This window comes from Glycine soja, chromosome 5, assembly GCF_004193775.1.
Source record: "Glycine soja cultivar W05 chromosome 5, ASM419377v2, whole genome shotgun sequence".
NCBI classification, from domain to species: domain Eukaryota; kingdom Viridiplantae; phylum Streptophyta; class Magnoliopsida; order Fabales; family Fabaceae; genus Glycine; species Glycine soja.
In genome coordinates this window covers 41,705,380-41,721,081 of record NC_041006.1, presented here as the reverse complement: position 1 = coordinate 41,721,081, position 15,702 = coordinate 41,705,380, and the positions used below count along the sequence as shown (strand labels likewise).

Below are 15,702 nucleotides of genomic sequence, written 5' to 3'. Positions count from 1 at the left end.
TCTCACGACTGGGGATAAAATCTCATCATAATCAACCCCCTTCTGTTGTGCATATTCCTTTGCTACTAAACGAGCCTTAAACTTTTCCCCTTCTTTTGCACTTTTGACTAGTGTTGAAGATCTTTCACATGGAGTAAAAATGAAAAAGTTGAGCAACTTATAGGTGAGGAGAAAACCTATAAACCTGAACCTTAAGGTTTTGAATTAAAATGCGGTGTCAGATTCACGTATATGGTTACTCATGGCCCATTGGTGTGAATCTCCTCGATATTTATCCCTTGATTTTCCAACAATTGATATCAGATCCGATGGTTTAACTTGGTAATGTTGATGAATTGACAAGTGCACCAATGTGTCCCAAGTAGTAAAGTTAAAACAAAAGTCCGAATATCAAATCCATATGAACTTTGTTTGTACTTAGATAAATAAATATTTTATTAATAAAAAGAGTTAAAAAAAATTGACTTGAAAATGTTATGAGAAAAACAATAATTTAAGTTAACAGAAAATTAAATCAAACATGAGGAGAAATTAAATAAGAATTTAAATTAATTAATTAAAAACATAAAAGATGAGAAAATCTAATATTATTGTAAAAGGAAATTCAGAAAATGAGAATGTTGGAAACTTAGCATACGAGAACTACTCTTTGATGTAATGTTAAAAATTTATTGGCTACACGTTGATAGCAGAAGCGAATCCAAATATAATATTGTTATACAACAAGAAAACTGAGTAAAAGGCACACCGTTCTCATCTTCTTTGGTTTCTTTGTTCTTTCCTCCATTTCCCCTTTCGTTCGAATCTCTGTCTTCGTACCGTTAGGCCCATTTTCTTCCCGCTTGTGCTTTCTGGTCTGGGGCTGATACTCTGATTGTTCATTTTAATAATCTGTTTGAATCATTTGTAAGCTTTGATCTGTATACATTATGATAATTGAAAAGGATATACGGTATATCTTTTTGATACTTAATGCATTGCCCGCCTTTTAGTAAATTTTGCGGGCATAGATTATATAATGACTTTTATGAAATTATTTTGTAATAATTGACTTTTATGTTAAAAATAATTAACTGTTTTACCAAATAGAAGTTTTTTCCCCGGGAATACAAATAAGTATACGAAAAGTGAAAATGTGAAACTCAAGGGCAAGAGGATTCGACGGGGTAGTCGTTGCTATGTACGTAAGACCATGGGGTGGGACCAAATTCCCAATTAGTAATCAAATCATTTCATTTGATTAATCACATGAAACTTTGAGATTTTACCCTTTGACTCGGGTTCTCTCAGCTCTTAATGTTTGAATACGTTAGACCATTCAAAACTAAGTTGAAATACCAGCTAGTGTGATTTTAAGTAAATATTCATATGTTGGATCCTAAGTTGAGGAACTGATTGAGTTAAAACAACTTTATATAACTTTTTGTGTTGAATAAAAAAAATTATACAAAATTTTATTACTAACTTTTTTTGAAATAAAAACTTTCAAATATAAATGACGAGGTGAGACTAATCTTAATATATCAACAGCTTCCCAGTAAAGCAAGTATAGCACCATAATAAAAAAGGCGGGTAACGGGCAATAACTAAAGAAAACATTGAGTATGAAATGATACCATATGAATCAATTTTTTCTGTTCTGTTGGGCTGCTTCAGCATACTGCTCTGCAAGTTTCTTTACTTTCTCGCCTTCCTTTATGAGAAAATTAGCATTCTTTGCTTTGGAATGATATTTCATAACCTTCTCAGTCGTTTTTGCAACAGCCCACTTGTATTGGTCAGCCGTGATTACACCACTCTTGCACAGTGGTCTGATGTGCTCCTTGATGTAAGCTTCTACCTGTACAAACTCCAGCATTATTACGGAAATATGGCAATTATACAGGAAAATATAGAAAAGGAAGAAAATAAAAATGATAGTACAAGCTACTGCATATTAAAAAAAATAAAGAAAATAAGATACTTATGGGAATATTAATTTTGCAATACCCTTTTAGTTACATGATTTACAGAGTCAGTCTGCTTAGCAATGACATTAGATTTCTCTTCCTTCTTTTGGGAATTTTCACCACCCTCAGACACATTAGAAGATTTGTCAGTGATGGTAGTAACAGAAACTTTTTCTGTGAGATTCTCATTCTCAAGTTCTGAAGCATTTACTGCATCGTCCAAGACCTCTGTTTCGTCATTATGGCAATCATTGGCCACACTTAGATTTTCTGTCTTGCCATCTCCAAGTAATGATCTTGATTCACTGACTGGAAATTTTTTTATAAGTGGTTCTTTGTCTGGGCCATATAATTCTTCAAATTCTGAGTCAGGTGGCTCAACAGCAGCCTCACAGGGTAGGAGCTCAGAAGAAACAGAAGGCTGGCCCATCTCCTCATCAATTGTAGAAGCCCTGTCCCTAAGGACTGCATCATTGTGACAATTTGGTGAGCAGGATGCATCTCCTGGCACTTCAATTCTTTCAGACCCCTCCCAGTCTGCACAATCCAAAGCGATATCTGACTTTTTCAAATTCATCGTGGAGAAAACAAGTTTCACTTTTGACTCATTTTGCTCTTGTTTTGGATTTGAGACCTTTGTAACACTAGCACCAATATAATCTTCATCTTCCAAATCATACTCAAAATCACCATAAATATCCAGATCAGGATGAGAATCTAGTTCAAGTATATTATCAGGCCCTGACATATCACTATTACATGTTTCTCTGCTCTCATGTGGACTGCTAGGTGGGGAATCAGACAACAGACCAGCATTTTTCAAGGCTGTTTCAACTTCCGGGTCAGTTGAAAGATCATCAGTATTAAGTTCCGATTGTTGATCAGTAAGCATTGCTGATGAGGCTGGTGGACTTGTATCTGTGGCTACATTGGTTTTTGTGTTATTTGTGCGATGCAAGAGCTCTTGTGAACTAAGGTTCAAATACACAAGTTTGCTGTTTGATCTGTCAGCAACTTCTTTTTCAATATTAACTGCATCTGCAACAGCTAATTCTGTATCTGCAGTTCTGCGAATCACAGCCAGATTTGTGTTCCTCAATAAGCGCTCTGTCAGGCGGTAAAGCTGGGCCTGCACAAAAGTAACAAAGTTTAAGAGGGTAAAAAAGTAACCAACAGAACTGTATACATAAATAAAGCAACTTGAATGAATGTTGCACTCTATGTCTGATCAGTAACTTGATCTTTTGGAAATAGCCATGCTCCATTACTTAAATGTGATTCAACTCCACTAACATGCCAAATGAGGAACACAATTAAATTATTCTAAATTTGTATAGTGTTCACCAGTTTTAATCCCAACCCTGAAATCTGGCAACCAGTCAATCCATGACTTTTATCTATTGAAAATTAATTATTCAAAGATTTAAGATTCTATCACTTTTTCTGAAAGGAAACTTTGGGTTGCATCACTCATCAAGTTATATTAACAATGGAACAGGAATAAAGGAGAGGGATGGGAAAACCAGTGGCAATCAGATGTTTGTGTTAAACATTTGAATACAGCAGATAACTAAATGCCAAATTTAGTTCCAAAGTAAGCTGAAAAGAATAACTCCCCTAAGGAATTGGAACTTATTTTCTCAAACCCAATGTCACTGTGAATTGCCATCTATTGGTGCCTTCATTAACTTATTTTTATTGTTTTTTTTTCATCTCAAGTTTTCTCCTCTAATCTAACGTGTAAGTGTAACATAAAATGGAGGAAATGAAAGGTACAGCATACCTGCCTCACTGATATAGGAATTTTATTGTGGCGACAAGGTGCCAATACTGGTCTCATATCAATTGGCAATTGGGCCTACTCACAATAACAGAAAGAAGTAACAGTGAATTGCCATATACAATTTCTGACAATGTCAAAGGTAAAATAAAACAATTTTATACAAAACTAATAAGATCATTTACATACAAGCAAAGGATAATTTCCTTTAAAAACTGCATTGTCTTCCTGATTTCCATTTGCTGTGTTCCTGCTTGTGGCAGCTGTTTTCCTCGCAAGAACCTCCAAGGCCCATTTTCTTTTATCACTCTTCATACAACCTAATTTAAGGCCTAACTCTTTTGTGCTAGTTTTGGCACCAGCTGATGAAACCGATGTCCTTTCTGAGTGATTGTTTGAACGTACTTTACCAGAAGTTGAATTATCACCAACTGGACCATGTACAAGCTTCTTATCTACTTTTTTTTCAGATGAACAAACGCTGTTCTTTGATAAAAGATTATATACATTAGTTGCTTTAGTATTGTTATCAACAAATAGATTTGGTGCTTTGTCTGATGGGTTGTTATGCTTAGTTTGCTCCGAGTTAGCAATGGTTTTAAGCACAGAGAGAGGTTTGACATCCTCTTTCCGAGGGAAAACAGATGTATCTGCTAAATACAACCTGGAAAGAATAGGATTCTTGGCCTGACATTCAGAAGCTTGCTTTGATTCTGGACTGTCTGAACCTTTTCTTAGTAGATCAAGAACTGATTTTAAAGTTTCAATCTTTTCAGGCTTTGTAGCTCTCATGCAACGATATTTCCAAAACTCAATTTCACAGTCCCTATCCCACGCACGCTTTCTTCTTCCATTGGAAGTCCCAAAAATTTTCTTGGTTAGATTTTCACGCACTTTTCCTTTCTGCAACATTGACTTCTTTGCCTTTATAGCTGCAGGGGATAACTTGTTTACAAGTTCAGTTTTAGGCCCTGTTATAGCAGCCCTAAATGCTTCAAGAAGCTTGGGATCAAAATGGTTATCCTCAAAGTTTATAGAGGATTTGTTACGGACAGCTTCTCTAATTTCTTGCCTTAGATTTTGAACTACCAAGGATGATTCTCCATCATCAGAGACTCTCTTCATGATCTTTTTAACCCTCAACCCAGCCATATTTCCTTTGTTTTCAGATAACTTGTCACAAGCATTAGTGTCAGTACGTCCCTTGGATTGCCTCCGGTTTGTCCCTTTAACTATATTCATTATATTTGATTTGACAATGGCCTTTGTTGGAGAATGCTTTAAAGCAGGGCATTTCTGAGCATTTTCTAAGGGATGAGCATCTGCAGAGTCATTAGTACTGGTCATTTGACTACCGGTAGCTCTAATTTTCTTTTGTCCAATTTCATCCGGAAGTTCAGGCTTGTCATCTTCTTCTGGAAGTTCAGGCTTGACATCTCCATCATCAGCCTTTATATAAACTTGCTCATCACTGTGAAGTCAAGGACAAAAATCAGGGAAAAAGAACAAAGAAAAGAAAGTCAAATTTTGAACTCCTCATGTGATGAACATAAAACAAGTAACAATTAACACATTTATTTCGACAGAATATGCATTTAAATATCATAGACAATTGGTGCAGTTTTAATAGCACACAAGAGTATCAAGAATATCTAGGCACCAGCTCCTATGTCTTTCTGTTTGATTATGACTATTAGAAAACATCAATATTCAAAGGGCTCTTTGCAACCGGCAGCACCACTTTCATGATGATATTTTATGCCAACAACTACATCTTTCAGGCTTTAGAATAATATACGACTTTCTATCTATTTTGTTAAGAAGTGCCCCATTAGCTAGGAAAATAATCTAAGTAGTTGTTATAAGACTTGAGCAACCCTCTCCTCTCGAGCTAGCTTTTATGATTGAGTTAGGCCTGGTCCATTTAATGGAAATACTTGATTTGGTAACTGTTAAGAATATAGGCAAGTATTATGGATTAAGGAAGCAGCGACTCCTAAAATCAAGGGGTGACTAATTGGGAGCTTGATTCTGGGTGGCCAATTCCTATTAATTAGGATGTTGATTGCAGGGTGATAGATTGACAATTAAACATTTGTATACCCTTAACCCATCCTTCTATTATAACAGATGCAGTAGGGACACTCCCCTTTCTTGAGGTGTTGAGTGTTAGACACGTTAATTCCCACACCAACACCAGTATGGCACATGTTAGACACTACTCATTCAATGTTCACTTAAAAAAAAAATTATTGACCCAAACATACTATATGACTCAAACACTCAAGTCAACACCTCCATCTCCATATGGACAGACATTTTAAGAAAACTAGTATTATAAAAAAATATTTAGTTTTTAGCATTAAGAAAAAGTCACTTTAAAATGTAATATAAAATATTAAAAAACAATGTCTCTTAGTATGTTTTGTGAGGCTCATTATAATAGAAAGGTGCATATACAAGAATATACAAATATTGGTTACTATTTTAGATCTTTTATGTTTCTCATATGTATGTGTGTTTTATAGAAGTGTCCCACACTCCCACTATCCTATATTTTTTACATTGACCATGTCAGAGCATCTGTGTTAGTGTTGGGTCTAGTGTCCATGTTGGAGTCATCTGTCAGAGTATAATAAGCATGAGGAGTGAGGACTAAGGCAAAGTGTGCTTCATCCCACAGCATTTTTACATTCTCTCTCTCTCTCCCCAACACAATGACCATGGAAAACTACTCATTTAATATGATATGATACAAATTTAAATCATTTCTTACCTATAATCAGTATGCTTTCTCTTTCCACCAGCCACTCTGGCATTGTCCTTACAAGCATTGGCTTCAATTTCATCTCCTGAGATAATTTTATTATCGACATTATAAGGTTTAAAAACCGGTATAAATGCTTTGAAGCCACCAATATGATCAATGGTTTCCCACAGTCCAAGTGTGGACTAAAATAAAGAAAGCAACAGGAATAATATTCCCTGTATGGTGAGTACCTTTCAAAAAACATTCTTCTGAACTCAAGCACAGGACATCAGTTGCTTGATCTTTTGTTTCATTCTTGTCTGCACTATCAACTATAAGCACGTTAAGATTATGACAATCAGTCTAGCTTACAGAAGAAGAGCACAAAAAGTTGATTTATGATATACTTTTCATTCAACCAAAAAGCTAGTGATATACAATTTAATTTACCAGATAAGAAAGAGCCCACTGACAAACCAAGTTGAAGACCCATTTCAGATTCAATTCTGGATGGACTAGTTTTGGTAAGGGACTCGTTGAATAACTTGGTTCCGTCAAAGCCACTTGGGTCATCCCTTGCTCCACTGACACTTTTCTTTAAATCATTATGCACTAAGGATTTAGAAGTTATGCTACAGGATATGTTGTTTGACAAAGACAGTTCCAGTTCTTCTTCCTCCATGATTCGTAACGTATTTGTCTCTGTCTTCACTTCCCCACTTTGCTGACCATTTGTGTCAGACATTAAAATACATGATTCAGTCATTGGGTACCCACCAACTTCAAAAGACAATAGGCTTTTCTCACTTGTTGCCGGAACCCATATTGTTTGGTCAACCATTGAAACAACAACAGCTGTCTCTCCTGTATCAGCAACAGACACAGACACTTTTCCTGAAAAGGAATCCTCAGCATGGCATTCACTGTTACTATTACGATTATCTGCATTACATTCCACGGTTGTCCTCTCTACTGAATTGGATGTTCCTTTAGAAACTTCATCAGCAACACATCTAAAACAAAACCCTGAATTAGAAGACTAAAAGATAGAAAAATATATCAAATCAGCAGCAACACATCTAAAACAAAACTCTGAATTATAATACTAAAGGACAGAAAAAAATATCAAATTTTGTCAGCAAACAATTTTATAATTCATGTGATGGAAGCTTACCTAGGGATTTTGTTAAAGACACCCCTTTGCTAGTTAGTTTTATTTTGTTATTGGATAAAACACATTCTTTTCATAGTTAATTACATCGTAAATAATTTCTCTTTTGTTTAGATTACAATCACCTGACCATGTTTTCTGTCATAGGGAACCATAGACTTTAAATTAGCAGCTACAACTTATTACACTCTATATTACTATTTATAAGATAGTAGCCAATATGTACCAAGGATGTTAATAAATACAAACCATATTGAGCTTTGAGATTAAAGGAAAAGAAAAAGCAATTAGAAGAACAAAAATACCCAGCAGAATGACCAGTTTACCTGGGGCATAACCATGTACTGTCTGATGTACCTTCAGTATCAAATCCCACACAGAAGGCATGATACCTGTCAATAAAAGACACCTATTAGACTTAACTATGCTTCTAACAGTGTTTGTTATGAACTTATCACAAATACTTTGACAAGTTAAGAAACACTTTTTTCTGCCAAATGTCCCTTACAGATGAGGTCTAAGCCTAGGCAAACATGCAATTACACATAGCTGACCAATCCAACCCCAACATCCTAGTCATAAAAGATAATAATAACCTACTGAAATTTTAGTCAATGACATCTTAAACAAAAACAAAAATCATTTCAAACAATATATCTGAAACCTATTAACCTAATCTGTTGATTTAAGTTTACCATATATCACATGAATCACAGGCTATTGATGTATCGAGATCAGAATCTCCTTCAATAGTAGCCAACCCATTGCGAACCTTGCAGCCATCACCATCCAAGCAAATAACTGCCTACAAAATGATGAAATACATAAGGATTAGTGTTATGCATTAAATGTTCAAAATGGCAAGAATGTTGACAATAATATTAGTCCATGAACAAATTATCTGCAAGGATTTTCGTTATTTAAAAATGTTGAGGAATTTATAAATGTATTAATTGTGTCGGAGAATCAACTTATGATAAGAATCAAAAGATATTTGCATAGAGGATATATGCTCATGCAAAAATACAAGAAACACTAGAAGTCAAGATTTTTTGCCTGCAATTCTAAAATTATATTATATGGAAAAAAATTACATTTTCATCAATGTAGTAAGAGGGAAATGACAGTGTGTTATTCTTCTCTTCAATGGACCAGTCATCATCTCTGCAGTCATGAAGGAAAACAGTTAAGATTATATAAATTTATTTACTGCAGAAACATGATCAAACTGTAAAGCATTTATTCAAAATTGAGTAATGAAACTGTGAAGAATTTACTTAAAATTCAGTCATAGTGATGGACGGCTAGAATTATGCAAAATTCATGACTTTCAACTCAAACACCAATTCTGAAAATCCTAAGCTTAAATTGAGTAATGAAAATAAGGCTGTCAATCATACACACATAATAGAGGAAAAGTTACCTGAAGAATGAATCATCTTCAACTTTATTGTTTCCAATGGTATCATATACCTTCACAATCATGAGTTTCACATGTTTAGTCAAGCACCAAATTTAATAGTATTTTCAAGGTATTAGATGCATTAAAAACACAAAATTTCATAATAATATTAATCAAAACAACAAAGTAAATGGCCTAAAACAGAATTAATAAAGTGAGCAAATTCAATTGTAACCTGAAGATTTATACTAAAGCAATGAAGATAAAGCAGCATTCCGCAATTTTATATCACTCACTGGAACACAAGTGATTAACTGAAACTCATTCTGGCAAAGTGGGCAAAGATTAGTGATAGTAGCCCAGTTGTCAATGCATACAAAGCAGAACCTGTGAAATAAATGTACCGAGTCAAAATTTCAGATATTTCAACATACATACTGAAAAGTGAAGAAAATATTATCAACATTTAATGGGACCAAGTGGAGGAAAAGAATGAAAATTTAACATAACGAAATCATGGCGCAAACTAATAGAGGCTCTCCTACAGGCATGACGACAATCCCCTTAAACATATACATTCAACCAGAAGACTCTTCTTCCAAAAGGTCATATAACACATTCCAATATAAAGAATAACTGCACTAAGTAAATTGGAGAGGCTAATGTTACACCAGTAACCTTAATGCTTTTACTAAGATAGTATACTATCAATGGACAAATACGTAATACATGAGGAAAAGAAGCTGAAGTTTACACCAATGAAAAATGACCACAGAAAGAGTAATCTACTACAATATAAAAACAAAATCTTCTAATGGATACTGGATAGTATAGAATGTCTGTGTATCTGAGAAATCCCTTTCATTTGGGAACTTACGTCCATGAAAATCTTCACATTACAACACCACTTTTTGGCATAACTTCCCCTACAAAGCAGAAAGCAAGTACAGAAGGGGGGGGAAAACACAGGGAGCATAAGCAATAAGCAATAACCAATTTAACACAGTTTAACCAACATCACCCATGTCCATAGTTCCGGAAAGATAACTAGGCCTGATCACGGTTCTGTTATTCTTACAGATGAGGCGTAAGGCAGAATCAATAAAACAAATTGGCACTACCGAACCAACGAGATCGAGAAGATGACAATTAAAAGAGAAAAAAGAAAACAAATATGTGAAGTCTTTTTTTAAAAAATAGATACCAGTGCTGACAGCAATCCAGAAGTCCCCTGTCAATAACCATATCCATACATATTCCACATCTTTCCCCTTCAACAGCTACATCATCCTGTTAATTAAGAAATACTAGGTGTTCGGTTCAGGTGAAACATATACCATAAGTGAAATTAAAATTATAATAAGCTGGCATGAAATTATCAAAGCTGCAACAAAAATAAGCGCAAGCGAGGGTTTAAGAGGCATTTCATAAGGTCGAAACTATGCAGAAGAGAAGAGAGCGATGAGCTTACATTATCGTTGGCGTAAAAAGCGTCCTGCGTGAGTGTGAGCATGTCACTGGTGACGAAATCCGCTTCCATTGCACTAATTTCACTGTGAACTTTGCGTCAATTAGAGAAACGAATTCTCAATTGGAAGGAGAAAGAGGAAAAGGAATGCGATGAGAATTGGTAGAGAGAGAGTGTGTTTATTAACCGACTAATAATTGTTTAATCCATTACCTGTAACTGTAATTGAAAAAGTGTATATAAAGGGAATCGGTGAAGAGAAACCACGTTAGTATTTGGGTTCAATTCATCCGATCTGCCTCCGAAACGTTTTGCTTTGAAACTTGAAAAGCTTAATACGTTGTCGACGTCTTAAGCATCACGTGAGCATTGAGCGCTTTCGCACCTCCTGGACATTCTTTTTTATTCTTAGGCCAGTGAGAATTCAGTTTAGGCCCAAATGATAGCCCTATGCATTAGGCCTTAGGCTTTGTCTTTCTGCACCCTTCAAAAGGTCATTCTACACCCCCTTCCTTTTAATATTTTCAAAATCCTTAAACTAATCTTATACACATATGCACTTTATTTTTTTATCCATATAATTCAAAGACAGGTATTAGAGGTTTTACAATAACTCGGGCATCTCTTTCCTAAAATATTTGCGGCAAGTCATCTTAATTCTTTTGAGTTTTTTTTCCCTTCCTTGTTGTTTACATAAGAATATATTTTAACTTAGTTATAATAAAATAAAATGAAAATTTGCGTTTTTGGTCCCCTATTTGTCTCTAATTTTGATTTTAGTCCACCTTTAAATTTATTCACAAATTTAGTTCCCCAATTATGTTAAATTCTGTAAATATGGTCCCCAAACTCAAATTTAAACGTTGATTGTTACAAAGAAATATTGACTATTATGTATCACATTCTGATTAGGCATAATTGGGGACTAAATTCATGAATAAATTTAAAAGAAAAATAAAATTGAAATTGGAAACAACTAGGGAACTAAAAATGTAATTTTCCTTAAAAAAATATGTTTTCATTTTATTTTTTTAATACCCGTTGTTCTATTTTTTACATAATTAGTGACAAAGAACTTATTTGTATTTTTTTTAAATGTATGTATTTTGAGAAAAAAATATATGAAAATAATAATAAATATAATGGACAATGTGGTTAAAAGAAATCGTTATTTAAAAAAATTAAAGACAATAAATACAATAGATATTGGTCAAAAAATATTAAAACCACCAATAATATAATTTAAAACGCTCTCATTTTTATCAAATAAAACAACCAAAACTCACATAACAAAAAGTCATAGTCCATGTGAAAAAAATACTAGATACTCCCTCCGTCTCATTGTAATTATCGTGTAAGAAAAAAAAATCAAAATAATAATCATTTTAACTTGCATTGTAACATTAATTATTTTTTTTCACTTATATCTCTTATGATATTAATAATATGATTTACAAAAACAAAAAAAATAATTAATGACATAAGTTTAATTTTATAAAATAACTATTTTCTTTCATTTATTTATCGAATTTTCTTATCCTATATAAGACAACATAAGTTGACAACTATAATGGGATGAGAAGAGTAATTCTTATTTAATAAACCCTAAACCCTAAATATAAAAAAAACTAATGCCTACGATCTTAGTCTCTAAGTTATGTTAAGGTGTCAGCAACATGACATATAAAAGAAAAGATTGTCAAATTAAGAAAGGTGACGTTTTAACCACTCACCCCCACTTTAGTTCCTATTTAAATTATACATATTATTATAATTTTCATTAATACATTAAACAAAGTCATTAGTTTAGTGATTAAATATTTTGTTAAATTGTGGGGTGAGAGGTTCAATCCTCACCTTTATTAATTTGATAATTTCTTTTTTATGTTTGCACGTCATATTACCATGTTGTGAACTAAAATAAAACTTGGGAACTAAAGATCTGGCATGCTTGAGTTATTGTGAATTTCCTCTATCTTATTAAATGATGTGTCTATCAAGCCCATTTTCGTATAAACTATAAAGTGTAACGTTGAATATCATAAACATAATAATATTTACAAAGCAAATGGTCGCAGTGACTCAGCACGTAAATCAATCAATTAAAAGGAAGAACGAGGATCCAATCGTGCGAATGAAGCTGTTATAGGTCTACTTCTGAATATTTCTGTACCTTTGAAGGGCACAACCATCTATTCTCGTTTCTGTAAGTCGCTTTTATACCATTTAATGGTCTATGTTTTATTATTCTTGCTAACTAAATTCTAAGATGTTTGCACAATGTATTCTTCAATATACGAGGACGGTTATTACTTAATACTGGTCATCATATCATGTCATAGCAAAGATTCACTGCTCTTTTTTGACTTTTTTTATTTTTCATTTCTTTCGAATCATTAATTCATTGGCATTCGATAATATCAATGGAAGTGCAATTAAATGATAAGACAAATGATCAGATGTTATCAATAGGGATGAGAATAGGTCAGGTCAAGTTTTAAAAGGTCTGAATCTAATCTACGATTAATTTTTTAGGTCTGAGTCTAGTCTATAATCTATCAAAGACTTTTATTTTGACTCAGTCTGATCTTTTTAAAAGCTTAGTTTGTCTTGATAGCCTATTTAAAAACATTCTTCACATTAAATCTTTAATATTTCTAGTTATTTTAAAAAAAAAAAAAAATAACACACCTTCTATAATAAGCTAAACAAAGCCTTAATATATAATTTGCCTTAATTTTTAATCTAACGTTAATTTAGTTGGTGGTCCTTAATATATTAGCTGCTTTTGCTTGAAGAAAGCTAGACCAAAGACTAAGCAAAAACTATCCACCATTCTTGCTTCGGAAGCATCCTGTAAGCAGAGAAAACAACATTCACCTAATTTACTATTTTGAGCTCTTTTTAAATCCTACCTCTTGGAATTTTCATGAAATGCACCATGACTTTGCTATCATTATCAATCTGGTCATGGCCTTTACGTTGTAGTTTATGCCTTTATGGCATGCCACTTGTCACTAGACCTAACTAGTACCTCATGCTGTAAGCATAGGACTACATGGGAGGTGTTAGTTCTTCTTGTTTTTGCAAGTTGTCATGTCAATATGTCACAGCATGCATGATCTCATTGCAAACTGCTAGGTGACAAACCAAAATTTTAGCAGCATATGTTGTGCACTCATGAGTTACTTAATTATGCTTGACATTTTGTGAGGATATACATGTGAGTTTCCATATAGTTTCACTCTCAGGTGCCCTTTACCGATTGACAGTTACTGTGAATGAGATTGAGGCTTTGCTTTGCACGTTAAAGAAGCTAACTAGTGCGTTGTTGATGATGACTTCCTTCACAAGGTATTTCCATTTAAGCTAGTACTAGTAATAGGGATTCCATTTTTTTTCCTAATTAACTAAATGAGCTGATATTAATATTGCTCAATGCCATCATAATTTATTAGCATTTTGATAGAACTTAAGTTAGAGGTGCCAAATTCATGAAGATTTTTACCTGCAGGAGGAGTTCCATCTTGCACCTTTTCATAATAGTAGCAAGCAGAATCTATTTGCAGGTAGGGTGCGTACTTGTGCCAAATCTTATTTATTTTTCTTATGTCCTATTAAGTGCACGAACATTTGTCCAAGAAAAATGATAAATGGTTACTTTACCAAATTGTACCAATATGAGGTGCTTAGTGTTACTTGCAGTGTGAGAAATTTTACTTTTGCTACTAGGAGAGAGACAGAAAGAGAAGAAAGAAGTTAGATATGAGACGAGAAATAAGATTAAAAAAAATATAAAAAGTGTTATAAATGTTTATATAAAAACAATATATTATAGTTTTATTGGTAGATGACTTCTTTTTCAATTCATCCACATATAGTCAGTCATTCATAGCCTAATTAGTCAACTTGTCGTTCATCACTTTTCATATTAATTATTTTTTTACAAAATAGCAATTCTGTATATACGATTGTAATAATGATGAAAAAAATTAATATTACTACCAAGTTTTTGAATTGATCACCGAATATCTGAAAGTTAATTTGAGTATCAAGGTAACCATTATATGTGTTTGTGATGTGCATATTAAATGAAGACATGACTCTACAACTTAGCAAAAATTAATAGTAAACATGTTTATCGGCAAAATGCAGGTATTTAATATGTTTGACACATCAAGCGTAATGGAGTAATTGGCTTTGGGGAATTTGTTCGCTCACTGAGTGTCTTTCATCCAAATGCATCTGAAGAGAAGAAAATTGAATGTATGAAATTATTTGTCTTTAATTATCACATAAACCAAATGTTATTTCACTTCTATGATTTTTTTTGTTATATAAGTTGAGCAGAGCTTTGCCCTCTACTTTAGAGTTGCATTTAGCTAAATTTCAAAGTAGTTACTAAAAGTGCAAAATGTTAATCAATTCACTTCATCTTCTCATATTTCTTCCTTTCTCGTATTTGCACAAAATATCAATTTAGTCCGTAATTGTACTAACTTAATATCATTTTTTTGTTACAACTAACGTGCGTAATATCAAATTAAACACACACTATATTAATAATTGAAAACTATTAAAAAATACAAAACTATTACAAAATACAAAGGTAGGTCTTATTTTTTATTTAATGAGCTCTTTATTTTGTAGTGTTTAATAAATTTCAATTAATAATATTGAGTGCGTCTAGAGGAATATATTAGAAAGTAATTTATATTTATCTCCAACAAAAAAGCGTAGAAGTGTCAATAACGTTCGTCCAAGTTGCCTTTCGGATAAGTTGAAACAATATGCATGAAGTGGGTGTTAAAATATGAGGAGGAACAGTCGTGAAGGAAACGAGTAGCAGTGTACGTACGATTGCGATTCGAAGGCCAAAATAAATTCAAACTTGAACGTGTTCTTGACAGACAACTATTGACTGGATATAGTAAGTAGTGTTCCTAAGTAATTAAACTTTTGTTGTTTTTCTTTGCATCTGCAGAGAATGCTTGCTTTGGAACGTAGGAATTGGAATCAGATTCGCGCCTAATTACTGAACTGATGGGGGGCAATGGAAAAATGACCATTAATTACAACGGAATATGACTGAGGGGCATATCACGTCACCTCATTCACCTGCCCCGGTCGTCGATCTGCACTGCATGTGCATCGAACAATTCCTTATCTCAAACAAATGGAGA

The 15,702-nt window shown here is 33.5% G+C and overlaps 1 protein-coding gene across 8 annotated transcripts; it reads right to left on the bottom strand.

The window, feature by feature from the left end:
• Positions 1 to 604: 604 nt before the first annotated feature.
• On the bottom strand, positions 605 to 10,875 carry LOC114413463 (uncharacterized protein At4g10930-like). Of its 8 annotated transcripts, none has more exons than XM_028377890.1 (16): positions 10,733 to 10,875; positions 10,523 to 10,637; positions 10,256 to 10,341; positions 9,348 to 9,438; positions 9,073 to 9,122; positions 8,744 to 8,813; positions 8,345 to 8,454; positions 7,976 to 8,041; positions 6,929 to 7,491; positions 6,730 to 6,810; positions 6,506 to 6,581; positions 3,919 to 5,200; positions 3,733 to 3,807; positions 1,990 to 3,078; positions 1,617 to 1,840; positions 605 to 891 (listed from the first exon to the last, which is right to left on the bottom strand). In XM_028377890.1, the coding sequence occupies exons 2-15, from the start codon at positions 10,589 to 10,591 to the stop codon at positions 1,625 to 1,627; spliced, it is 3,924 nt and encodes a 1,307-aa protein (XP_028233691.1). In that variant the 5' UTR covers positions 10,592 to 10,637; positions 10,733 to 10,875; the 3' UTR covers positions 605 to 891; positions 1,617 to 1,624. The 8 variants fall into 8 exon arrangements, with proteins under 8 accessions (XP_028233691.1, XP_028233693.1, XP_028233694.1 ...); XM_028377892.1 differs by having other exon boundaries at positions 10,523 to 10,604; positions 10,733 to 10,874; XM_028377893.1 differs by having other exon boundaries at positions 10,523 to 10,611; positions 10,733 to 10,870.
• Between the last annotated feature and the right edge of the window lie 4,827 nt (positions 10,876 to 15,702).

Coding starts and splice junctions, on each gene's coding strand:
- LOC114413463 (XM_028377890.1), bottom strand. CDS start 10,591: ATGGAAGCGGATTTCGTCACCAGTGACATGCTCACACTCACGCAGGAC. Junction 8,455..8,743: donor CTTACTACATTGATGAAAAT/GTAATTTTTTTC, acceptor ATCATTTTGTAG/GCAGTTATTTGCTTGGATGG. Junction 7,492..7,975: donor AGTACATGGTTATGCCCCAG/GTAAACTGGTCA, acceptor GTTTTGTTTTAG/ATGTGTTGCTGATGAAGTTT.